At 42.7% G+C, this 27034-nt stretch overlaps 1 protein-coding gene across 12 annotated transcripts in view; it reads right to left on the bottom strand.

The window, feature by feature from the left end:
• Positions 1-27034, bottom strand: part of GRIA4 (glutamate ionotropic receptor AMPA type subunit 4) — a 230750-nt gene that overhangs the window by 51335 nt on the left and 152381 nt on the right. For all 12 annotated transcript variants that reach the window (XR_008330113.1, XR_008330114.1, XM_053385723.1 and 9 more), the window contains 6 exons: positions 23179-23363; positions 11235-11288; positions 9059-9217; positions 8292-8459; positions 6317-6421; positions 1034-1144 (listed from right to left, as the gene is read on the bottom strand). Coding sequence is in view for 10 of the 12 variants with exons in the window: in XM_053385723.1 (XP_053241698.1) it covers positions 1034-1144; positions 6317-6421; positions 8292-8459; positions 9059-9217; positions 11235-11288; positions 23179-23363 (782 nt within the window). In the remaining 2 variants the exon portion in view is untranslated. The remainder of the gene's footprint in view (positions 1-1033; positions 1145-6316; positions 6422-8291; positions 8460-9058; positions 9218-11234; positions 11289-23178; positions 23364-27034) is intronic.

Here is a 27034-nt window from a genome sequence, read left to right as displayed (position 1 = left end):
GCACAGCAGTTCATGGGAGAGGAGGAGTCACTTCCTAAACCATGCCAGGTCATTTTGGGCTGGGAGAAAGGTGCCCCCACCCCCGGCCAACTTTTTCCATTCCTCCCCACCTTAAAAAAAAACCCCCTCATATGATAAGAGTGGCAGAGAAAATGTGCCATATCTAGGGTTGGTGAAATGTCTCAGCCCATTGTGGTCTGTGTCAAGGGAAAGAAGAAGCTTTGTTTATGGTGGAGCCAAGGTCTTCTCTACATACTCAGCATTCCCCTGGGGTGCCTGCTTCCAGGTCTGCTGGTGAAACTTTCTGCCACCATATTGCACAGTGGGGAGTGGGGCCCATAGCATCCAAAGGACCCTCACCTGCCTTCCGTGAGAGCTAAGAACTGCTCTTTTAAACATGTACATATGCATCAAAATCAATGGTACTTAAAAGTGCTTAGCTTTGGATGTATTGTGGCTGCTGTGGGTTTTATTCAGTGATATCTTGACATGGTAAAAGGACTACAGAACCGGTGTCTAAGAATCAGCTTCTGTTCGAAGACATGCTTTCAAAAATTACGCATGTTTCCATTTTTCACACGTAAAGAAAAATGAGTAAATTGTTCTAAAATGAACTAACTAGCAAAAATGTACTTATTTGCTATAAGAGTCAGGGAACCTGCATTTCTTGCAAATTGCAATGCGTAACAAACATCCACCAGATACATGTATTCCTCTATGTTTCCCCCCTTTAAAAACAAAACAGAAAGCATTGCAAAAAAGAGAGATCTACCTTACTGAAAGGTAGCTTTTTTCTCAATTCAGAACTTTTCATTTTTTGTATATGGTATACTACGTAACTGAAACATTTTAAATACAGCAATAATTTGTTTTGATCAAAGAGGACTTTTAAAATATATTAAAATTGTTATTTTAAGATCTTTTATCTGCCACTCCTCTGTTAACTTGCCCACTCTGATATTTACTTTGTGGGAAATCAGGCAAATATATGGCTTACAGGCCTGCACTTTCTTCCTTTCTTTTAAAAACTTACCATAATTGTGGTTACGATTACTGTTCTGTTCTCAAGAGCTGACGTGTCATTTCCCAATGTAGGCTCATGCTGAATCAAAACTAATTTATCCATATCATTCCAGTAACCAATCTGAAACACATAAATGCAAAAAGTAAGTCTGCATACATATATGTGGATGATGTGATTTGAGCACTATGTTCCCCTTGTTTTGGGATGATGTGATTTATTGATTATACATAGCCAGATGTTCCATTGGGGGGACAGTATTGACTAGGGGCTCATCCAGCCTTCCTTTTGTGTTGAGTTTCTAGGAACAATTCCGGCCTTTAAACCGTGTGTCTGATCAGTGTTATGTCACGGCGTTTTCCCCAGGAAAGCCCACATTTTACCTGGAAAGTGTGCCACAAAAGGAAGTCTGGATGAGCCCTATGAAGATCTGTGTAAAGAGCTAAGGCGATTTATTAAGTTTGTGAGTAGTATGGATTATGGTCAGGATTATGGTGGAAAACAAGATTTATCAATATTCCATTTATCACTTCATTTGTAAGTCATAGACCTCTCAGGCCAACGCTCACACACCAAAGTTATGACTTATCAAATGTACATTCAGATTATGATAAAAAGAAACAGAATTGAACAAACAGGAAGCCCACTGTATGTATGTTTGTTTTCCCAGAAAAAAGTATCTGATTTTAATGGGATTTACTCCTTCCAGTTCTGTATGCACTTACATGGAAATTTTTCACAAAGAACACAGAGGGACTTATGCTAGAGCGGTAGTCTTCAAGCTTTTCAGACCCAAGACTCAAGTTTAGTCCACTGGAGACTCAGTTACTGGTGTGTGTTTTTTAATCAAATATTTGTATGGTGATAGTCCGGCTATTGTGATCCACTAGAGGTCAGGCAGAGATCCAGAAGTGGATTTCCAACCAGCCATTTGAAGGCCAATGTAAAGTGTAACAAAGGTTAAAATAGAAAGCAAGCAAGTGGACCTACATTTGCTTTGGTTCATGCATGCGTCTGGCTTGTGACCCAAAAGTTGGCAATAGGAAACGTAGTCAGTAGACAAGAGAGAAAGAGAGAGGAAGTGGTATAGAGGAAGTGGTTACCAGAGAAATCCCAAAACCAAGCATCTTCCTTGGTGCAGAGCAATGTGGAAGCAACTGAGGAATTGGAGCTCACCTGTTCCCTTCAGTGAACCGAGAAACTGCAAGTCTCCTGCTTCTATGTTATGTTATTTCTCTTTGGAGGAAGTGATTTGCAGAAACAATTGTTGGTTTGATCATCAGAAGCAAATACAGCTTCTTGGAACACACCGACCTGAATCATGGGGAGTTGATGTGAGCCAAGTGGGACGTTTATATTCTCTGAGATTCTTGTCTGTTATTTGTGAATTATTCATCTCCCCTATCTATAGAGACAAGATTCATGGTATGCTTAGCATTCCCACAGCCGCACCTATTCCTTGCTAGTTTTTTCCCCGGGAAATGTTGCAAGTGCAGTTGGAAAGCAATATCTATGCTCCAACAGAAGCTTGAGTGGGTTGGGGGGACATGTGCCAATGAAACAATAATGTTAAATCCTGCAAATGACAACTCAGGTTCATAATTTAATCACACAAATGCATTTGTGACTTGACTTTGAGTAGTGGCACATTAAGGGAATGTTTCTTTCATAGACACTCAAGTAAAATGGGTGAAGAAAAAGGTTTGCTTTTTGTCTCTCTCCTTGCCCTTTTCTGTTCTGGTGAACAGAATGCCATGAATTGATATTGCTGAAAGAATCATAAATCACGAAGCACAAAACATAGGAAGCAGGGATGCACATTGGCAATAGAAGTGAAAACCTATTACATTGCTTGTGCTTATTTCTTGTCCTTGTTCAGAACAATGGTGCAGCAAATGAAGTATTGTGCCTTTGGAAGTAATAAATTCTAGATATGTGTGAGATGATGATGACTAGCTCCTGCACTTGGTACCTTCCACAGAGTCTATGACCACTGAAAATAAGGCTGGTTTTCACAGGAACTGGAAGAATTTTTCTTCCTTAATTACTGAGCCGTACTATCCAGATAAGCATCATTCACATTTTGTACTTTAAGCAGCAAGAACAGAGCATCCATGTACATTTCAACGAATAGCTAAGAATAAAATGTGTAGAAAGAAAAGTGAGTGAGGAAAATACAATAAAACCACGGACAGGCAAAGCTTCCCAAGACTTTGGGTATCATGGCTTATAGAGAGGAAACATGGAAAAGAATGTGTGGCAAAGGATACATCTAGACATAACTCAGCGGCATTGAATCAAAATAAGAAAGAAGTTCATTGAAATAAGCAGTATTTAGAACTTTGACCACACCTGACATGCTATCAAATAAAATAAAACCAGAGCTTGGTTTCCGAGTTGCCCTTCTGCACTACAGTGGAGAGCTGTTCACAGGAACTTAAATCCAAGCCACGTCTGCAAATCAACGGGGGCTAATCCTTTCAGGATATTGATTTGAAGACTAAGGGGATTTTGGCTTAAGTTAACCTCTATTTCCAACATGGGATGGAAAATAAAAATGGGGGAAAATGTTCTCCTCTTTTGTTTTACACGTCCGGCCTACTTGTGGAAATGAAATCTCAGTAGACTCGCAACTATGTAGTTGTAGACTTTAATTTGCACTCTTCCCTTGCTGGGGGCAGCAGGGATCTGCAGCTTATAAAAAAATGAGAGGATAGGCTATCGCTCTGCAGTAGAGAATATGCGCTGCATCCAGGAGGGTCTCAGGTTCAATCTCCAGCATATCCAGTTAAAAGGATATTAGCTGCCCGGGGAAAGATCTCAGACAAAAACTCCAAAGACCTACTGCTAGTCAGAATAGAAAGTATTGGAAATAAATGACACAGTATAAGGTAGTTGTTGAGGCTGCTGGCAGACTGGGGTAAAGGCAAGGAGGCAGGTGCCAGGGACTGGCTGGGTGAAGAGTAGTAGTGGGAGACACTAGCTGGGGAACCTCCAAGGGAAACTCCAGAGAAGGAAGGCTCAGAGCCAGGGGGTTGGTGGTAGAACTCTGAGGAGCAGTCAGAGGGAGAAGATTGGGAGGAGGGGCTTAATGCTGAAGGAGCAACAGAGTTTAGTGAGCAGGGAGAGCCAGTGGCAGGGAGCAGTTAAGAATCCGAGGCTGAAGCAGAGGAGGGAGGCAAAGAGCTTGCTGAAGAATCATCGGCATCTCCCTCTCCCAGAGGCATAGGAAGGTCAGGTGGTACCCGGTACAGAAAATTTCTTGTCCCACCCCCCCCACATTGATTATTTTTTGCCTGTAAAAATGGTTTTACATTATTTCATATTTTCTTACAAAGGAGTAATAAAAATAAACTTTTATTTCTATCCCAGCTGAAGTCGGGCTCAGAGTGGCTAACATCAGATACATAACATTGGTATAAAATCAAACAATAATTAAATTACCTCCTAAAAACATGTCAAAATCAAATTAAAGTCTATTTAGATGGCTTTCCGCAGGGTTAGGGTTGGGAACAGTAAGTGCTCCACTGAATTGAAATTTCAGCCTTCACGACACAGGAAAACGGCCAAGTAGACAGCTATTTTTGTGGAGGAGGGTCAAGATATTAACTGATATGCATGAAATTTCATATACAGTCGTACCTCGGATTAAGTACTTAATTCGTTCTGGAGGTCTGTTCTTAACCTGAAACTGTTCTTAACCTGAAGCACCACTTTAGCTAATGGGGCCTCCCGTTGCTGCTGCTCCACGGGAGCACAATTTCTGTTCTCATCCTGAAGCAAGTTCTTAACCTGAGGTAATATTTCTGGGTTAGCGGAGTGTGTAACCTGAGGCGTATGTAACCTGAAGTGTATGTAACCCGAGGTACCACTGTATAGCTATATAATCCCTAGTGTAGTAAGATAAGAGCTTTGGAGCAGGCATTTTTTTAAAAAACGTTTTTTATGAACTGCCCTAGTAGGGCAGTAATTGTTCCTTGATAATTTGTCACCCCCCTCCATGATGGAACCTAGGTCAGCCCGCCCCCTGCCCCCCTTCCTACACCCCTGCCCTCTCCTACTGTGATAAGCTCCCCTCCCCGCTGGTCCCCAAGAACACTCATGATAATGAGGGCAAGAGAACAGTGATCAGAGGTGAGCAGGAGTAGTTTGAGACTACTTGGGCAACACCCAGGGATGGAGACTTAGAGCAATGCAGAGGGAGAGGAGCAAGGCCTGCTGGGAGCAAGACTTCTTAGGAGCAAGACCTGCTGGGAAGTGTTGCTGAGTTGTATGCAGCTACCCTTAGTGTCAGGGACGCGGGTGGTGCTGTGGGTAAAACCTCAGTGCCTAGGACTTGCTGATCATATGGTCGGCGGTTCAAATCCCCGCAACGGGATGAGCTACCGTCGTTTGGTCCCAGCTCCTGCCCACCTAGCAGTTCGAAAGCACCCCTAAGTGCAAGTAGATAAATAGGTACCGCTTTATAGCGGGAAGGTAAAAGGTGTTTCCGTGTGCTGCGCTGGTGCTGGCTTGCCAGCTGCAGCTTTGTCATGCTGGCCACATGACCCGGAAGTGTCTTTGGACGGCGCCGGCTCCTGGCCTCTTGAGCGAGATGAGCGCGCAACCCTAGAGTCGGACACGACTGGCCCGTACGGGCAGGGGTACCTTTACCTTTACCCTTAGTGTTGATTTAAGAAAAAGCAACATTGCATAGAACTGAACAATAATGTGACTTCAACTCATAAACATATTATCCCTTGACCACAGGCAGGCACTAATAGCATGCTTCTTCCCTCAGAAATCCAACCTGACAGACTGAATTACAAATGGAAGCAGAAAAGAAACCCGTCTTACTGCTATTGCAAAGTTCTTTCCGCCCAAAACTCTGCCTGATGGGGGAAGGAGGAGGGAACTAGTTCCTTAAAATGCCCTAACACACTTTTCAGGTGATTATATTTTGGGCCTGCAGTAAGGATATCACTGCAAAGTGGTTGTCTGACCTTGGAATCTTAAGCTTTCTACCTTCCTTTCTGTTTCTTTGCACCTCTAAGTTATCATGCTTGTGAAAAAACAATTGTTGCAAAAAGCAAAATGAAAACAGAAGACCCCCATGGCAATCAGAAGATGCGATCCTCAGGTTGGATTCAGACTTAGTCATGCTTTATTGAAATGAATAAGTCCCGCTGGGGCCTACTCTGAGCATGACTAGGCTGGATCCAACCAATCAATGGCCTTGGTTACCATGCCACAGGCTGAAAATCATGAATGAACTAAAGAGCGGAGAACAGCTTGGAAGACTGGACTGGCACGTACCTTTCGAGGGCCATTGCTCTTCAGTTCAAACACGTCCATTGAATAGTTGACTCGGCGGCCATAGTGGTCAAACTGAACATTTCCCGTGAGTCCTTGTATTCGAACCTTGAGACAGGAAATAAATCAAGTTGGTAAAAAGCATGGATGCTTTGCAGTGCCTTTATGTGTGCGATAGGACACTCCATTGTGTAACCTCACTGCAACATTGCACACCAGCTGCAGCTTCTGGGTCAACCTCAAAGGAAACGTCACATACAGGACACTACAGAATTCAGTGTAGAAGCTGCCAGTTCATGGGCCACATTGGCCAGGCTTTCCTGGTCCAGGAATGGGCACCATTGACATGTGGCCCCTTGGAGATTTCCCAGGTGGGAATGTGGCCCTTGGGATGAGAAAGCTTCTCCAGCACTGCAATAGGGAAGAACTTGAAATAAGGTTCATGTTTCTGCCTTCCATCTTGTGCTTAAGCACTGCATCCATCACATCACTTAGGAATTCTTAAAAACCCTGAGACTCCCCTTGCTTCCCCTCACTTTAAATAAAGACAAATATTGCCCTTTCTGTGGAACATTTGAAAGAAGCCTGGTGTAGTTAGTAGCTTTCCGAAAGAGTAAATGTATACCTTTCAAGTGGTAATCTTCCTTTGTCCTGCATTTTCATTGTTACCCAAATTGCAATAAATTCTTACCATGTGTGCATAGGCAGAGAGCTGCCTGCAGCGACTTCTTTTCAGTGTCTCTGTGGTATGCTCATTTGCATTTGCAAATGGTTTAAAAATTCACTGTAGGCTCCCTTGCTCTCTTGGTCCTTCCTCTAATCCAGAGGAGGGGAGCCTTAGGCCTGGGGAACAAATGTGGTCCTCCTGGCTATCTGGTCCTCAGGAATCTCCCCAGACCACTTCCCTCACCAGCCATGCTCCACACCACCAAGTGCTTTTGCCTTTGTGGTGTGTGTCTTTGATCTGCAATAATACTTCTTGTATGCCTGGATGCACCGTTGTGTTTTGTATGTGTAGAAGCCTGGAATGTTGCCTCTTGCACAAAGGGTAAGAGCAGCATCTGCTTATACCTGCCACAGGTTTGTGGTCCCAGAAATGTTACCTGTGAGGAAATGTATCCCCTGGGATGCAAAGGGTTTATTTCCTCTGCTCTACTGCAACTGCCCCTCCATGAAAAGAGAGGCTAATTTATCTTGATAGAGATTTGAAGAAGAGGAGGAGGAGGAGGAGTTTGGACTTGGTATCCTGCCTTTCATTCCCTTAAGGAGTCTCAAAGCGGCTAACAATCTCCTTTCCCTTCCTCCCCCACAACAAGCACTCTGTGAGGTGAGTGGGGCTGAGAGACTTCAGAGAAGTGTGACTGGCCCAAGGTCACCCAGCAGCTGCATGTGGAGGAGCGGAGACATGAACCCGGTTCACCAGATTATGAGTCCACCGCTCTTAACCACTACACCACGCTGGCTATCTTAAAAAATTGAAAATTTTAAGCTTTTTTTTTCATCACGAATGCAGAGCCCTGACATCAGGGGAAAATATTTCCTTTTAAATGAAATAAGGAAAGTGAAAGATACCTTTCTTTTTGCAAGTTACACTGAGCTAACAAACTAAAAAACCTTTTGAGCCGACAGAAATATGTTTGGCGTGCAGTACTGCAAAAAGTTCAAACAGCTCTTAAGACAATTTTTTAAAATGTTTTGTTTTATGAGTGTGATGTGAAATGCAGGGGTTTGAATCATTGGTTCATATTCTTTCAACAAAAACGTTGGAAAAGGAAATATAAGCAGGCTTTCAGTTCTGCCCAAATATTTAAAACCCTGAGCCAGTTATAGTATCTTAGAGCTGCCCACCTGAAATAAACAAAAAGGAGACAATCACAATAATGCATCAACTGCTAGTCGCTTTAGAGGTTTATGATGTTTTCCAATCCATACAGTGACTTCAAAAGCAACTGGGTTTAAGTCTTTGCAAGAACCACACCTGTTTCAACGTTCTCTCCATGTCAATCCCTTGGCTCCACGGTGCAGCCGGGTTTGCAAGACAATCCCCTGCGTTTCCCCTCCTAGAAATGTCAATTTTCTGCCTTCGAAGGTTACGGAACGTCTCGGCCATCACAAGCACTCCATCGTAGGTTAGAGCAGAGGTATACTAAAAAAATGTAGAGATTGGGCATGTCTTAACAGTTTTGTTTTGTAAGGAAACTGGTTCAACTTTAAGAATATATCTATGAACAACTTTTCTCTCTCTCTAATGGAGGCTGAAGCTGATTAGAATGGTTTTGTGGACCAGAGTTTGTGCCCAAAAGCAACTCTTATTCTTAAATAACTTTATTTCAAATAGCAATAGTTGCTGCAGTTGCTAATAATAACTGGGGCACCTTTTTAATAGAGCAAAAGGTTTTAAATTTTCTGCTTGAACAGAAACTAAACCAAAGGGAGTCAATTTGGTGCCTTCCAGATGCTGCTGCAGGACTACAACTCCCATCAGCTCCAGCCAGCATGACTGATGGACAGGGAGGATAGGAATGGCAAGCCAACAAAAACTAGAGGGCACCACGTTGGCTGTCCCCAAACTAAACACATTGAACCCTGCAAAGATCAACCCAATTTATTTTAACACCATGCCAGGAGATGGATAGCATTGACAATAGCTGCAGTGATATATATTTTTTAAGGTATATGGCAAGTATGCATCGTTTAAGTTAACCTATTTGAGCAGTCATTTTAGGATACACTGCAGACAAGTACCTTAGGAGGAGTCTCTGACCCTGGGTATTCTCTCTGGTCCAGTTTCTTCCACCGTTGCATGAGTTTAGCAACCATAGGCGTATTAAAATCCACCAGCTGAAACCCTGTGACATTGGCTCCTCCATGCATAAATCTGTCCAAAGAAATATCCTTGAATCCCTGCAAAAATCAATTAATGCAACACAAATTGAAAATTCTCCACACACTTTAAGTGACTATACATAAACAGCCACAAAGTAAATAAGTAAATCATATTATATATATTTATTTCACATGAACAAGGACTTAAATCAGAATCATAGAATTGGTTGTGACCCCAAATGTCAACGTCCAATCCCTGCAAATGCAGGAAACTTACTACTGTAGCATCCCTGATGTGTGGCCATCCAGCTTTCACTTAAAACATCCAATGAAGAAGACTCCATCACCTTCTGAAGCAGTTTCTTCCACAGCTGAATGGTTCATGGTGTCATTAAGTTCTTCCATATGCTTATTATTAATCATTTTTTCTTGTTGTTTGGAACTACAGCTTCAGGTCCATCAGTTTGCTCCATGTGACAGCCTTTCAAATATTTGAAGGTGGCTATAATATAAACACTTAATTCTCTCTTCTCTCTGCTCCTCGGGCCTTTCCACATAGGACACGCACCCCAGGCCCTTCACCATCTTTGTTGCCCTACTCTAGTCAGTTCTGGTTTGTCAATATCCTTCTTGAATTGCAGTATCTAAAAGTGCTTCAAATAAAGCCTGAGCAAAGCAGAATACACTAGCACCATTACTTCTTGTGATCTGGACATTATATTTCTCTTGATGAGAGTTGCATTAGCCTCTATAGTGACTGGATCATATTTAGTTATTTGTCAGCTAAACCCCCTAGGCCTAGATCCTTTTCACATGACCTGCCAGCTAAACCCCAGTGCTTGCGATTACAATATACTTTAAACAAAATACAAGTACTTAAGAATGAAATCTATTGCAACAAAAACTAAGTCCTTCAGTACCAGCTACTGTGACTGCACAGTACAGTACTACAGATCTCTTCCCCATTCCAGATGATGAGTCAAACATGTTCCAACTAAATTTTAACCAGGATTGCCCTGTAACTTCCAGTTCAAAGTCAATAGCAAGATATTCAGCTCAAAAGACTTACTGGTGCCTGCACTTAAGAGTAATCCCACCAGGGTGAAATAAATAACTGTGGAAACAATTGCATTTTCCTAGTGAATATTTTTCTGCAACTGGAGTACTTGGAAGTCTTTGCAGCAGAATCTGATATTTCTATATGCATGTGCAGAATGAAGAAATGGCTGTGGTTTGCTGTTATGTCATTTTGTTATGGTTGGAATGCTGTTTTTCTGTTACTTCTTGTCTTTGGGCTGATTTCTGTAATCATTATAACTAAGAACAATAGGATTGTGCCAGAGTAGAAGAGTTTGGATTTGATATCCCGCTTTATTACTACCCGAAGGAGTCTCAAAGTGGCTAACATTCTCCTTTCCCTTCCTCTCCCACAACAAACACCATGTGAGGTGAGTGGGGCTGAGAGACTTCAAGAAGTGTGACTAGCCCAAGGTCACCCAGCAGCTGCATGTGGAGGAGCAGAGACACGAACCCGGTTCCCCAGATTACGAGTCTACCACTCTTAACCACTACACCACACTGGCTCTCGTACATTTATTTATGCACGTATTTGCTACATTTGCACCCCATCTTTCTTCCAATACACTCAAGGTGATTTACAGTTTAAAACAATAGCATACAACCTAAATAGAGATAAACTTGAGCAGAAAAGGTAGTGCAAAGAGAAAGGGAAAAGAAGCAAATTCAGATACCAATTAATATATAATGTCACATAATTGTTACAATGAGCTAGTCACCTTTGATGCAACCATGTGTGTGTGTGTGTGCGCGCGCATGTGCGCGCACGCGTGCTAATGGGGACAATTCCAGTAGGTGAGTAGTCATACGGTTTCAACCAAGCCAGTGGAGGGAGCCTTGATTTATCAACTCTCCCTCAGTTGCTTTAACCCAGGAGCAAAGCTATCTGTGAGATACTCTGATCTCCAATGAGCCAACCCTATCTCCCTCTTTTTGACTGCACAATCTCAATTTAATAAGGCCATGAAGGATTTTTCCAGACAAGCATGAAGTTAATTCATTAAAAAAATGTTCTTACCAGGTTTGCAAGGATGTAATGATAGTTTTTAACATGCTTTCCAACACTCACAATCTGTAGGAAGAAGGAAAGAAAGAGAACAATGGATACGGCATTACTTCAAACAGTGGGTATCGCTTATGACATATAATTTGGGTAATATAATGTTGAGATTGTTTTACCTCTTCATCAACATTACAAAGGTACCTAACAATTTCAGTGTCTAGATGTTCGAAAAGAGCTCAAATAATCCCAAATGTGAATTAAATTTCTGCCACGTTTCTGTGCTTTTCAATCTCTGTTTCACTAGCCTTGTGAAGGCTACCTTGGCAGGATCAGTTTGCAACTAGTTACAGAAGTGGAGGTTGAAAAAGCTATCAAAGGAGCATAGCAGAAAATGTCCAGGTTTGTCCTAAAGCAAGATCAAAGTTCCTCAAAATCAGAGTAGACAGATCTATAGAGAAAGTCAGAGTTCCTTGTAAATGAAGATATGCCAGAGAATTTATTGTACAAGCCATCAACTTCCCTCATTCCACCCAATCAATGAGATGAAACCATCATATTAAAACCATATAAACATGGGCATGTGAATTCAAATCTGGATCATCCATTCAATTGCCATCTGCCCAGCAGACACTTTTGGTCATTTTTAAAATAGTATTTTGCACCTTTCTATTTTATTGCATCTTAACTTCTGCTTTAACTACGGTTAATTTTTTCTGCTGCTCTGTTTTTTCCTGCTATTTTGTGTATCTTAATGGTTTTAAAAACTTTTTTTGTAAACTGCCTTGAGAGTTTTGTAAGTCAAAAGGCAAGGTATGCATTCCTTACATACAGGAATAAATTAATACGGAGCCCTCAAAACAAAACAACTCTTTCCTTTAAGTATTGTTAGATGCCACACGCAATCTATGAGTGGTGTGAAGTTCCAGTGAATTTCAGGAGCTCAGGATTCTGGTTTCGTTTTGGAAATAAGGCACAGCGAGACTATGGTGTCTTTAGGATATATGGTTTATTTACACATATATACAACATGAGCCTATGATGTAGGGGCTCACAGCATTATCACATCAAGAGGGTCTTGCTTCTCCTGTATCTGCAACCTTGGATTCAGACTGACTTCAGCCATGGCTCTGACACTCTCAGCAGCTTGCTGACTTTTACAGACTGCAACCTCTTTTCTCTTTGTCATCTCCCAGCCAATTCTAAAGACTCTCCTTCCAAAACTCTTCTTTGTTTTCCAGACTACCTCAGAGCTAGAAGATGGGCTTCACCAAACTGCCATCTGGCACTGACTTTGCCTTCTTAATGGTTTTTCTAAATGGGTCATTACCTTCCCTTTGTCTTTCTTAATGGCTCATCTCCCAGGCAATTACCAGGCTGGCTTGCCTATTCCAGCAATTGAATCTGTGCTGAATCCAGGCATTAGAAGGGGGATTCCAGGCATTCCACCTACCCTCAGAGAACTCATCAGTCTGCCATTTTGTAGAGACGGTTAAACACCTGTTGAAACATACTGCCTCCCATAACAAATGACAATGTTGCTGAGGCTTCCCCTGTATGACTGTGTGACATATCCACTGCCTAGATAAAATGAACAGTGCCTCACTGTGCTATAAATTTGTAAGGGGCACGGGGGCTTTTCACAAGTAGAAGGTTGAGACTAGAGTGGCAATATTGCGGCAGGAACAGCAACAATATAAACATGGAAAGAGATGAGATTTCTATGCAGCACCTGAAGCAAGTATAAATCTTTCACAAAGTATTTTAAAAGCCTTTGAGGGAGACAAAAAAAAGATGATTCACTGAGTGCAGGCGAACATTCAGTACCAATGCAGTAGCGCTGAAGTTAGCCTTTGCAGAAAGACTTTGCAATACAACAGTTTTTACGGGTTGATTGAAGGAGGCAGCTGGCATTGAGGTGCCTGTTGATAGTTTTCATTCCAAGATAAAAAGCAGAAGCCCTAGCCAGGATACAACTGGCAGGGCATTCATAACTGGAAGACAGTAACTCTCCCTGCCACCCCACCAAATGTAGAGACAGGCTGGAGTGTTACATCTACAAAGAAAGCACCTAGTTATATGGGAAAGGGGAGATACAAAGGACATATGAAAAAGCATTGACAAGTATCATTTCAGCAAGTTTCCTGTAAAAGTGTGGGTTGCACTGGCTATCAGTGGGCTGATGCACATCTCCAAAGCTCCTCTCAGGTGGGGTGATGCCCTGTTGGGAGATGCTCTGAGGAAGAATGCTTTTGTACACGGTCCCTGATTGATCTTTTCCCCATGGGTTTAGGCAGATGGCTTTTTACAAAATTCTCATTTACGTAACTGAAATCTCAGCTATCACTATTTTATCCTAGATAGGCTCGTTGACTATTATATTTGGATATGTGCATGCACATTTCATTACGGCTTTCTCTTCCTATTTTAACGAAGGGTTTTTTTGTTTTTTGTTTAATGTGAACATCAACTATGAGGCCTTTAAATCTCCACTGTTGGAACCACTGCTAAGTCTGCAGATGTTTAAAACATCAAATATAATAATCCTTCTCATTAAGAGTTCTTTAGGCCGAGTTATAATGTAAGTTTATTGTTCCATCCAAAGGCTAGAACAAACAGCAATATTTTGGCACCATAAAGGCTAACAAATATTTTGTGATATGAGCTTTTCTAAGCAACAGCCTGCTCCATAGGATTGTCAATCAATCAGAAAAAGGACACACTTGTTTTCTTTAAAGCCAGTTACTAGAAAAGCAAGAGGCAAAGATTTTGCCTTCTTCCGTCTCTTTTATTTTTGGACATAGACATATTGCTGAGCTCTGCCTCTGCACTTGCCCAAGCATTGTAAGTATTTGCCGCTTTACATGCAAATGATCATACACTAGTATCAAAAGTGCTTCACATGTATTAATCCTTGCAACATTCTATAAAGGTTGGGTAAGGATTATTTCCCCCACGTTGCAGTGTGTATGTGTGGATCGGGGGGCGGAGGAAGGATGGAGAAAGAGAGAGAGTTGCTTGCTTAAAGCTGCCCAGTGAGGTCACGGCAAAGACAGGATTCAAACTGGGAACTTCCTCATTTGTAGTTCAATCTTTTAACCATTATGCTCAATCAGGGTCAAGGCATAACTAAGTTGTGTTCAGCAATCCTACATTTTTGCTTAAGAACATTAAGGTTGATTCATCTAGTGCATCATGACTGGCAAAAAACAAAACAAAACAAAAAATGCTGTTGGACCACAAAGAATTTAGCAACAAGTTAGAGGGATGGATTCAACACCGTGCTATGATGAACATCCTTCTTTGCAGAAGCACTACAGCCTGCCAGACAGAATGATCCCCCTCTCCTTCCCCCTTGTGCTGTTTGTGCAGTTTTCCTGACCCCCATCCCGAGTTAATTTTTAGGAGGTGCAGGGGGGCGTGGGGAGAGGTAGGGGAAAGCCTTGCTGTGCAAGCAGAAGTCCTTGTGCAAGGCTTCCATAGGTGGCGTTCATTAGGTTAATCCCACCCTAAAATGTTTGTTATGGCATAAGCCAGTACAGTGGTACCTCTGGTTACAGACGCTTCAGGTTACAGACTCTGCTAGCCCAGAAATAGTACCTCGGGTTAAGAACTTTGCTTCAGGATGAGAACAGAAATCGTGCTCCAGTGGCGCAGCGGCAGCAGGAGGCCCCATTAGCTAAAATGGTGCTTGAGATTAAGAACAGTTTCAGGTTAAGAATGGACCTCCGGAACAAATTAAGTACTTAACCTGAGGTACCACTGTAATAAGGAAACCGTATCCACCCCTGTATCATGCCTCTCTATCTGGCCCTTGTTAATCTTCCCAGGCTATACCCTGTCCCTAACCACAGCCCCTCTAGCCAAGCCACATCCCCTACCAGTCTTGCCTTCCACCCTTTGTGTTTTGCCTAGCATGTAGACCTGGAAGGCTGCCCAGAAGGGAATTCCTTTGGTCTGAAAAAGGTTCCCCATACCTTTGCATGGACCATGGACCACTTAGCTACCTTCTGCCCAACCATACTCTATGATTCTTTGCTCCCCCACCAAACTGATCATGTTCTTTGTTTTGGGGCCATTGGCTATACATTGCAGGCAGCAATGGATTGGAGTACTGATGTTGATCTGTGGCCAACAGAGTTGGAAGGACTTGCCATTCCAGTATTTTTTGCAGGACATTTTTGGGAAGACATTGCATTAATCGATCCTCGGGCCCATTATCTCAATTATTGTCTGTAACTTCTTTTGTTACAAACAGTCATTCTTCTAGGAAAATATAGCTAGGAGGGATGTTCTTTGTGTGTTTTTCCATTAGGCACATGCATACAACATTACATAAAGAAGTTACCAGTCAAATCTGAGTTTTAATAGGAAAGCTTTTTAGATTAACAGGGTTTTTCGCCTCTCTACAATAGAGCATCAAATATTTGTGCAAAGCAGATGGATCTCTTAACATTCATTTCCACTTATACTTTCAATTCAGAATCTGTGGGTTGTTTTCATTATGCGTAAATGGTGACAAAATGAAAGGTCCACTAAGTAATTATTGATAATTTTGTGTGTAGCTATATTGGGATAGAAGAGTGGGAGTTAATTAATTTATAGCTGCTATCACATTATCAGTGGAGCTGATTAGCAAAGAAGTTATGGTAAGTCTATTTTCAAAAATCAGATGGTCATTTCTATGGGAACAGATCTATGTCCAGTTAGGTCCAATTTTGTTCATATAAGCATGCAAGCTTTTGAAACGGTTCAGGATAAAAGTGATTCTCTGCAAGGGAATTGGGAAATTCAAGGGCAGAGGAGCAGAATTTTGGTAAGGCGGAACAGCTGAGAAGGCACCTTCTTAAGTGTGGCAAAAGTTTGTACGACAAAATGCAGCAAAACTGCTAAAACATCACATTACACCAAGAGGTCAGACACCTTCTTCCATGACAGGTGGTATGCAGATGGACTCTGCCAGGTGGGATGCTGAAAAACATTTTTTAAAAACCAAGAACACAGACAGCAGCATATTTCACACTGGAATCAGCATTTGAATGAGTCATCCTAAGTAGTGCTGAGTTGTGAGTGTTGATTTCAGGGGAAGGTTTCTTTGTCTTCCTCCAAAACATCCTCAATCTTTTACTAATCTTTCAGGGGGGCCCAAAGGTGATGATGATAATAATAATAATAATAATAATAATAATAATAATAATAATAATGTATTTATTACAATTAATAAATTAAAGGGGGGCACCAAAGGTGATTAACAACAACAACAACAACAACAACAATTTATTATTTGTACCCCGCCCATCTGGCTGGGTTTCCCCAGCCATTCTGAGCAGTTCCAACAAAGATTAAAAATACATTAAAATGTCACACATTAAAAACTTCCCTAAACAGGGCTGCCTTCAGATGTCTTCTAAATGTCAGGTAGTTGTTTATCTCTTTGACATCTGATGGGAGGACTTTCCACAAAAAGCCACTTCAACACCGCAAGGCAGGCACAAACAGCCTGGTTGCTTCCTGTGGCAACATGACCGGTGGACCTTCACTCTCCGTTCAGAATGAGGACAATGCGAGGATTTTGTTTGCTGCAAGTGACATTGTCATGTAACCACATCTGTTTCCCTATGTGGCATCGTGATTTCACCCTGCTGGTCACTGGATTCCTCATGGGCTTGGTTTTAGGCAGCCAGCAAGAATAATATGCAGTCGCAGAAAGGGGTGCTCCTGAAGCACCTTCAGCTCAGCAAGCTGTGAAAGGCAGCAAGGAAGATGAGCAAAGGTGTGTACGTTGGGAAACATTCTGGACCCTCCAAAAAACCCTGTTCTTCAGGCAGGTTTGCTGGCAAAACATTCAGTGAAGGAGCGACTGTAACATTTCCAGTATCCCATTCTATGTCACGTGTATAACCGTAAGGTTAAGTTAGTTGCAATATACCCCATTGGCATTCATAGTTCTTGCATAACATGGCCTGAGTTCCTGTTTGTAAGAGCCCAAATAAGACAATTTATTGATGAGCTCAGTATATTTATGGCTATTGCCTTTGGAGGAGAAAATGGGGTGCATGGAAATGATGTTGATGTTATTCAAAATAAACACACATTTTCATTACACACACACACACACACACACACGTCCCCATCCTCCATTTCATTAAAAAGCCTGCAAGCATGGCACTCTTCAGTCAAGCAAATCTTTACCATTTAATTCACAAAAGTTCATGTAGCTTTCTTTGTAAGAAAAGTGATACGGAACTATCAAACAGAGAAAGTATTACCATAGTACATAAGAGTTTACTGTGCAAAGGAAAGAAGTCGTTTATATTGTACCCCTGCGCTATAGCAGAATATTCCATACCCTTAATAAGTCAGCCCTTTGTATCCAAACTACTCGGTGCTCTACAAAGCAGCAGGGCAAACTGGAATCATGCCAGAAATACAGGAAGGAAAAAGTGAGCAAACAAACCTTATTATCTCCCGCTTGGACTACTGCAATGCGCTCTATGTGGGGCTACCTTTGAAGGTGACCCGGAAACTAGAACTAATCCAGAATGCGGCAGCTAGACCTACAGTGGCTCCCAGTACGTTTCTGAGCACAATTCAAAGTGTTGGTGCTGACCTTTAAAGCCTAAACAGCCTCAGCCCAGTATACCTGAAGGCGTGTCTCCACCCCCTTCATTCTGCCCGGACGCTGAGGTCCAGCGCCGAGGGCCTTCTGGCGGTTCCCTCATTGTGAGAAGCAAAGCTACAGGGAACCAGGCAGAGGGCCTTCTCGGTAGTGGTGCCCGCCCTGTGGAACGCCCTCCCATCAGATGTCAAAGACATCTACCTGGCTTTTAGAAGACATCTGAAGGCAACCCTGTTTAGGGAAGTTTTTAATGTGTAACATTTTAATGTATTTTCAATCTTTGTTGGAAGCCGCCTAGAGTGGCTGGGGAAACCCAGCCAGATAGGTGGGGTACAAATAATAAATTGTTGTTGTTGGCTGAAAATTCATTCCTACCAGCCACAAAGGCTATGCTTTTCCTCCACTGTTGGGAGCAATAGGCTTCTTAAAACCAGTGCTAGGAATCACAAGTGGGGAGGGTGCTCAGGTTCTGCCTGTGGGCTTCCCATGGGCATCTGGTTGGCCACTGTGAGAACAGGATTCTGGACTGTTGTTGTTGTTGTTTAGTCGTTTAGTCGTGTCCGACTCTTCGTGACCCCATGGACCAGAGAACGCCAGGCACCTCTGTCCTCCACTGCCTCCCGCAGTTTGGTCAAAGGATTCTGGACTAGATGGGCCATTAAACTGATCCATCAGGCACAACTTAGGTTGCTTTCTAAGCCCTATAGAAGGAATGTGATCCTTCACCAACAAGCCAGTGTCTGATGTGAAAGAAAGCTAGATGCTAGCACAAGACATCTCAAAAATTATGATCGGGAAAAGGAGATATATAAATGTAATAAACAAGTATCCCCCCTCCGCAAACAATTAAAGTGCACTTTCAAGACTTCTTACTAAACACAAACCTTGCCACTGTTTTGAGACACCTGCCATAGAAATCTGACTTCTAACGCCATTAAAGTCAATGACAAAAACTTGTATTGATTTTAAGCATGATGGATTATGCAACAATCTTTCTTGGTGGGTGAAGACTATCAATGGCGTTGAAGGAACAGGTGCCATTCACAGTTCAAGAAGCCCAATTATAAAGATTAAACTCAGGGGTGCAAAATGTACAAATAGTGCAATATTAGTTTCTTGGAAATCAATACTAGATATGCACACATCTCATTTAACACGGGAATCCTGGCTGGAAGCTGAGGGGTGATACATGAATTCCAGGGGGACATTTATATCCATAGTGCAATGCTCACTTGAGTCCCACTGAACTGGTTGAATGCATCTTGATACAAGATTGGAATGTGGATCACTTGTTATCACATGAGACTAGGATTTGGATCACAGTAGTCACATTAAGATGTAACACTAAGCCATAATTTGCTTTCACCATGGGTTGTTGAAGAAACCAGGATCCCAGTTGCAGACAAGTGATTGCAAATGATTGCAGCTAAGGAAGGGGAAGATGTCACCAGCTATTTCGCCACTGAAAATGGGCTGCGGGTGGGGGAACTTGAATGCTCCAGTGCAAAACACAATCCTAAAGCTCCTCTTTGTTAACTCTCTCCTCCCCACTCCTCCTGAACCAAAGTCCTTACTGCTGTGGGAATTCCTTCAATAAGGAATAAAGTCAGGATACTGGGTTTTACTGAAACTCACAGATTATTATTATTTTTTGTTGGTCCCAAACGAACCATAGCTAGTTGGCTGGGGTGTGTTTTAAACCAAACAAACCACGGCTTAGCATGATGTCCAAACCCAGCCAGACTGTATATCAAGAAGCCATACAGTCATCAGTCAATAGATCTATGAGTTTTTACTCAGGTACTCAAATAACTTTGCAGATTTAGCATTCTTACTATGGTGAAAATAATGCACTGGACTCTATAAAGCAACAGCTGCAGAGGAAAACATTTATTCTCATACTTTTTTAAAAAAAGATCATTTTCATTCTCTTTTAGAATGATGATAAGATTTGATTATAAGGTATGATGTGCTTCAAAATACATTCAGAGCCCTGCAACAACAAACAAGTGTTCAAAATTCATTTCCATGGTGGGACCACTGTTGTCTCTGCAATGGTTGTAGAAACACCTACATTTTGAAATTTGCTATATCACTTCCCTCCAGTTTCTTCATCTCTATAGCTGCCTTCAAAGGGGTCAGAAAGTCTTTTTGCACAGCTTCAGAATCACAACACTTCTGTTTCTTATGCAGGAAACTGTGTTGAATATTTCAAGCATGCCCCGTGTACAAATATAAAAAGAGCAGCATAACAAAATAGCCTGCAGCACCACTAGGTGGCATTCCTTCACCAGTGCTGCTGCAAAGAATGCTTTGACGAAACCAAGGTTCACGTTCCCATTTGTTTTCAGCCCTGACAGAATTTTCAATCAAGGAGGATTAGATACATATGATTTATGACCTTGTGAATTATTCTAAGGGTATCTGAATGCAGCTCAGTCTGGATTCCGAGTCTGGTTCCCAGGCACATATGCAACACTTGCTTTCTCTATACTTGATTGCCATAGAGTTTATGAACCGGCAACTGAATGTGTGGACTGTCTCAACAAAAGAAGCATTGCATGCAGGCAGGGAGGAGATGTGAAAGCTCTTAATTGTGATACCGGTGCTGTGGCTTTCTAACTTGCTGATAAATGATCTGGAGTGAGTTGGGAACAGTGAGGCGCCCCAGTGTGATGATGACACAAAATCATCTAGGGTGGGAACAGCCAAAAAAGGACAGTGCAGAGCTCTCTCTACAAGGACATTTCTAAGCTCAGGGATGGTTATTAAAATGGCAAATGCAGTTCAGTGTAAGCAAATTTCAAGCGATGAGCATCTGTACCTGCTCCCAGTACGTTTCCGAGCACGATTCAAAGTGTTGGTGCTGACCTTTAAAGCCCTAAACGGCCTCGGTCCTGTATACCTGAAGGAGCGTCTCCACCCCCATCGTTCAGCCCGGACACTGAGATCCAGCACCGAGGGCCTTCTGGCGGTTCCCTCATTGCGAGAAGTGAGGCTACAGGGAACCAGACAGAGGGCCTTCTCGGTAGTGGCGCCCGCCCTGTGGAACGCCCTCCCATCAGATGTCAAAGAGATAAATAATTACCTGACATTCAGAAGACATCTTAAGGCAGCCCTGTTCAGGGAAGTTTTTAATATGTAACGCTGTACTGTTTTTAACACTGATTGGGAGCCGCCCAGAGTGGCTGGGGAAACTCAGCCAGATGGGCGGGGTATAAATAATAAATTATTATTATTATTATTATAGCAGACAGTATACTGATCTGCTCAGAAGAACAGGATAACTAATGTAGATTTGAGGGAGGCTGTATTTCAGCAAGTGTTTTATTGCTCCTCAGTGAGGATGACAAAGGTGGTTCCAGCTTTCATCTCCACACTAGAGCTGGCTTCAGGGCAGGGATTGTCCTGACCATTGCACTCCAGTTCAGCCAGCTCAGCGTAATGATGGGGAATATTCCCACCTTGCTCACTAGCTCCAAGAGAGAGAGAAGACAGTTAGGGGAGGCTGCTTTGGAGGTGAGTGGCCATGATACTTTGGCTAAGCATCTCCAAAACAAGCCTCAGCCTCTCACTCCATTTCCAGAGAAGGTTGGGGAAGGCTGTTTTGGTGCGGGATGGCTGAAGCACCACAAGACAAACAAACATAGGACTGCACCCTTAAGTCTTTGATCTTGTGCTACATCTCACTGAGCTTGAGGATGGTATTGTCGAGCTCAAGGTGATCAGCCCAGAAGGGATGGGATGGAAGAAAACGTGGGCCAAGAAACTGTGGCTCATGCCCGAAACACGCCTGAGTGCCTGTCTTGGGGGCAGAAATGATTCCCACCCCACCCCACCTGGAGTGTGAGAAGCAGCAGTGCTAACAAGCTGTGATGATGCACTAGTGTGAAAAAGGTGGAAGAATTGCTGCTTCATGTGTCTAGCACCTCTGAGTGACCTTTCTGAGACACCTCCTAAACAATGGAAAACTGTTTCTGCAGTTGTTTGTCCCACAACTTGTTCCCACACAGAACAAATTTTAGTTGTAAGAGGGGAATTGAAAAGGAACCCGTCCCCTATCATGTGGTTAGGACAGCTGGGATAATGCAGTAAGCTTTTGCTAGAGGGTTGGTGGAATTTAAGTGCAGCAGTGTAGGATTAGGTAATGGTTAAGTTGTAGTTAGAATCATAGAATCATAGAATCATAGAGTTGGAAGAGACCACAAGGGCCATCGAGTCCAACCCCCTGCCAAGCAGGAAACACCATCAGAGCACTCCTGACATATGGTTGTCAAGCCTCTGCTTAAAGACCTCCAAAGAAGGAGACTCCACCACACTCCTTGGCAGCAAATTCCACTGTCGAACAGCTCTTACTGTCAGGAAGTTCTTCCTAATGTTTAGGTGGAATCTTCTTTCTTGTAGTTTGGATCCATTGCTCCGTGTCCGCTTCTCTGGAGCAGCAGAAAACAACCTTTCTCCCTCCTCTATTTTAGTTTTTAGTTGATTTTAGTTTTGCTTATTCTGGTTCTGGGTAGAGTTTATTAATGATGTGATCACGACAGGTAGATTTATTTAAACCCAGACCTACTCCATTCCTGCTCTCTCTCTCTCTCTCTCTCTCTCTCTCTCTCTGTGTGTGTGTGTGTGTGTGTGTGTGAGAGAGAGAGAGAGAGAGAGAGAGACTAAAGGGGTGTTCAAGGGAGTGGGAGATGCAGCTCATTTGCCTGCCCCTTCACACTCTTCTACTCAGCCAAGGTCCACTAGTGTGTAGGACTAGTGTGGTGTAGTGGTGAGAGTGTTGGACTAGGGCCTAGAAGGGCAGGGTTCGAAACCCCACTGGGCCATCAAGCTCTCTGGGTGACTTTGGACCAGTCACCAACTCTCACCTAACATAGGGTTGTTGTAAGAATAAAAGGGTGAGGGGGGAGAACCTTTGTGGGAACTTGAGCTCCTTGAAGGAAAGGCAGGATATAAATATAATAATAAAACCAATAGATAGTGAATGTGGGTTTGGCTGGAAAAAAAGCACTGGGAGCTTCAGGCGAGTCTTGTAGAGGATATGGGGTGGGTTCAGTTCCTTTTTGCAGTATCAGCTGTGTCCCTGCTGTATCTGTGTATGGGATGTTTATTTTTCCTACTGGACTGAGAAGCTGCTTGGTGGGAACTTCACATCAGTGTGCAAATGGATCCAGCGGTGTAGATTAAACACCAGGCTGTATATAAAAGAGTGGAGGGAGGAAACGCATCATGAAAACAGTCCTGGCCTTGATTGGCAAGGCAAAAAATGAAAGGCAGAGGAGAGAGGCCGCTCTTCAGGGGCCGCACTAATGTGTTTGCAGTGACATTAAAAGCAGGCATTACCTGTTCTAAGAGATTCTGAAGCCTCTCTATTTCACAATCTATTACGAATTTCTTTTCCTGTCTCCGGTCCAAGTCTTCTAAAAGCTGCCTGTAGCTTGCATCATTAAAATTCTCCACACATATGGCGCTGACTTGCCAGCTTTTTTCTCCTGCTGTTTCCATAATAGCTTGAAGTATTGAGTAACCTGAAAGAAAGGGACACAATACACTAATGACACAGTCCTTGCATTCTGTGGATCATAAGACTGTTTAATCAACATCAAGTTCCTTACGGAGCTGGTGAGGAGTTAAGATTTACAGTTACTAACTATGTTGTGCTTTCTCTCCTCTCCTTATTATGTACACATACTGCGGCTGTCAATCTTTTAAAGACTCCTTAGTTCATTGTGTGGGCAACCCAGAGAAAGTTAGACATACAAACACTTCATTCCCACTGAAACCCGCAGGACCCAAAGGGCACTGTTACAGAAATGTTGTTTTGATTTCAGTGGGAGTTGGCACCCCGATTTCATCTGCATTGCACCCTAATTCACAGGTAGCCTACCGATGCGTGTCTGGGCATAAAACTTTATCTGACCAAATTTTAGTCAATATGTTAGCTGTCAACCCTTTTCTTGCGAGGAATCCTACTCGGAATAAGGGAATTTCCCTTAAAAAAGGGGAAACGTTGACAGCTATAAATATGTAGTGAAAAAACAAGTTTCCATAATTTGCTCGCAATTTCCCTTTTAAGCGAAGGGGGGGGGGTGGAGAGTGAGAGACTCTCATCTGTATTTTATATACATTTATAGTGTATTTTCTCTCATGAGCATCCTGAAAAGATAGACCCCCCCCTCTCTGCCACTCTGCCTTTGAGGGAACTTAGAGGAATAACAGTTTATTCCTCTGCTCACTTTCTCCTCACCAATCGATGACCTCATTCCATCCAAGTGCATGTTCTTCATATCTGTTCAGTCCATGCCACTAAGTGACACCAACTTCATTTTACAGATCGTTCCAGGACCTGGACTAGTATTTGGAGAACAGAGTTGTCCTCAGGGGTACAGATATTTGCCATCCCCAATGTCCAGCTCTATCCTATAAATGTAAGTGTATTCAGAAGTAAGTCTTATTAAAGTCAATGAAACTTACTCCGAGGTAAGCGTAAATCATACTATTAATAAAAGCCTCAACATCTGTACAGCATTTTCAAGTGCCCAGGGACAGTTCACGTGCATTATCTAGATGTATTGTAATTCTTACAGTGAAAGTAATTCAGTACTATTATTCCTCATGTTGCATAGGAGCTCAGCCCGAATTCCTAACTATTTCCCATATTTAGGTAATGATTATAGCATCTCAATTTAGTGATATTTCAAGGATGTATTCTGATGGCAGCATTTCATCTGGCTAAACACCATAAGAGATTTTAATTATCGAGGGAAAATTATGTTATATGTGACTCTCAAAGTATACAGTGTACCTTTAGAAGATGCACAAAACTCTAATTCTCAGATTTAGGCAATGCTGGTTGCAGAATAAGACACTGTTTGCTACTATCTTTATTTCTATAAAATTCCTCCTGCTGCAGAGGAATCGAAAAATGTCATCTCATCTTTGGATAAAGGCCTTTCCCTCCTCGCACAGCTGCCTGCAGTACTCTTGTACTAATTTTGTGCACTTATTTCTTTTGCTGCATCAAGCCATCTATCTTAAACCTGCTCATTAACAACTTAGTTTGCTAATATACCGAACGAACAGTTAATATCTTTCCCCCACACAATATTCGCACTTGAAAGCATACATTGGCCGTGTTCACACATAATGCTAAGCATGACTTGCATGAATGTGGAAATGTACGGGTTCCAGGGGAGAAACGCTGCCCCAACTTTGCTTCTCTCTGGCTTTTTATCTCAGCATAAAGTAAAGGTAAAGGGACCCCTGACCATTAGGTCCAGTCGTGGCCGACTCTGGGGTTGCAGCGCTCATCTCGCTTTATTGGCCGAGGGAGCCGGCGTACAGCTTCTGGGTCATGTGGCCAGCATGACTAAGCCGCTTCTGGCAAACCAGAGCACCTCATGGAAACGCCGTTTACCTTCCCGCTGGAGCGGTACCTATTTATTTACTTGCACTTTGACGTGCTTTCGAACTGCTAGGTTGGCAGGAGCAGGGACTGAGCAACAGGAGCTCACCCCGTCACGGGGATTTGAACCGCCGACCTTCTGATTTGCAAGCCCTAGGCTCTGTGGTTTAACCCACAGCGCCACTCGCGTCCCATTTTATCTCAGCATAGCATGGCAGATAAGCTAAACTTTGCCCTAGCATGTTACCAGAACTCAGGCTCATGGTTAAGCTCTTTCCTCCTTAACCCAATGGTCTAGCTAAGGTTTTCTACAGTTTGTGGCTAAGGTTCAGACAACACGCAAATCTAAAAGGGCCATGCGGGTGAGTTGATCCCAGAAAGCCACTGGCTGTGATTGCACATAACATGAAACCATTATTTAGTACTATGCACATCAACTGGAACAAACCTTGGTGGTCATACATTCCTCTTCCCCTCTCTTTGTCCCATGCTGCCAGGAGGAGAACTTCTGCCAGCATTTAGTTTCAGTTTCACAGAATCTTGTCGCTACTTACAAACCAGTGATTGTGGTTTGTAGCAAACCATGTGTTATAAAGCTGGCTTGGTTTGAAATGGACTAGAGTTTGTGATAAACTATGTCTCTGATTCATATGCAACAGCATATATGCTTCTGCAAAAACAAAACTGAACATTGGCCAGGTCTTTTTTCTGACGGCACAGGATAAGAGGGAAGCGAGGGTGCTTTCCTTAGTTTTGTCCCAGCTCAGGTACATAGTGCCAAATCGTTATGTGCCAAATGGGCTATTTACTCAATGCTGGGTCTGAGTAAAATATTTAACCCATATTTGTGCTATCTGTTATATAGTCTTAAGATTAGTCATTATTAATATTACCGTCATCATTATTTTAAAGAAATAAACAGGGATTACGCTTCTCTGCCTTAGGGGGAGATTTTGAGCTTTAATTAATTAATGTTTATAAAGGGTTTTGAGCTACATGAATACAAGGCATATTGAAACTATTCCTCTTGTTCTCAGGCGTAGTTAAAGCAGATGGATTATTAGCAATGGAATTAACCTGCCTTTCAACTGCAAAGCCCATTTCATTCCAAGTTCATGAGGCAAAAAACATTGTTGCTGTTTGGCTTCCCTTTGTTATTTTTATGCCTACCCCTAGCAAACTCTGAACTCCACAAATACTAGAATGTTCCTTTGAAAACAAAAACAAAAAGGTAATGTCTAATTAAGCCTCCAAACCAGAGCTGCTACAATGTGTATACTGGGCACAGCAGCATGGTAACTAAATGTTACGTGTGGTTCCATGTTGCATGCTCTTGACCAGGCATAGGTAAACTCAGCCCTCCAGATGTTTTGGGACTCCCATGATCCCTAGCTAACAGGACCAGTGGCCAGGCTTGATGGGAATTGTAGTCCCAAAACATCTGGAGGGTCGAGTTTGCCAATGCCTGCTCTTGACATTTCATCTCCCTCTCTTCTCAGGCTATGCATATTGCTTGACTGGAACATGTCCTTGAACTCCGATAATGCCTTTTGATTTTCCAGATTGAGGACATAGAGGGGAGAGTGTGGAAACTAACCACCTAGCGTGGGTGCATTGAAGTATCATAGAATGCCCAGCATAAGCCTCTGCTGGTTCTCAGCGTATATATCATAGCTGTCAACTTTTCCCTTTTCTTGCGAGGAATCCTATTCGGAATAAAAAGGGACGCGGGTGGCGCTGTGGGTTAAACCACAGAGCCTAGGACTTGCTCAGAAGGTCAGCGGTTTGAATCCC

Source organism: Podarcis raffonei, chromosome 4, assembly GCF_027172205.1.
Source record: "Podarcis raffonei isolate rPodRaf1 chromosome 4, rPodRaf1.pri, whole genome shotgun sequence".
In the NCBI taxonomy this organism is placed as follows: Eukaryota; Metazoa; Chordata; class Lepidosauria; order Squamata; family Lacertidae; genus Podarcis; species Podarcis raffonei.
Note: the sequence above shows the minus strand (reverse complement) of the source record. Positions and strands in the feature narration are given on the sequence as shown.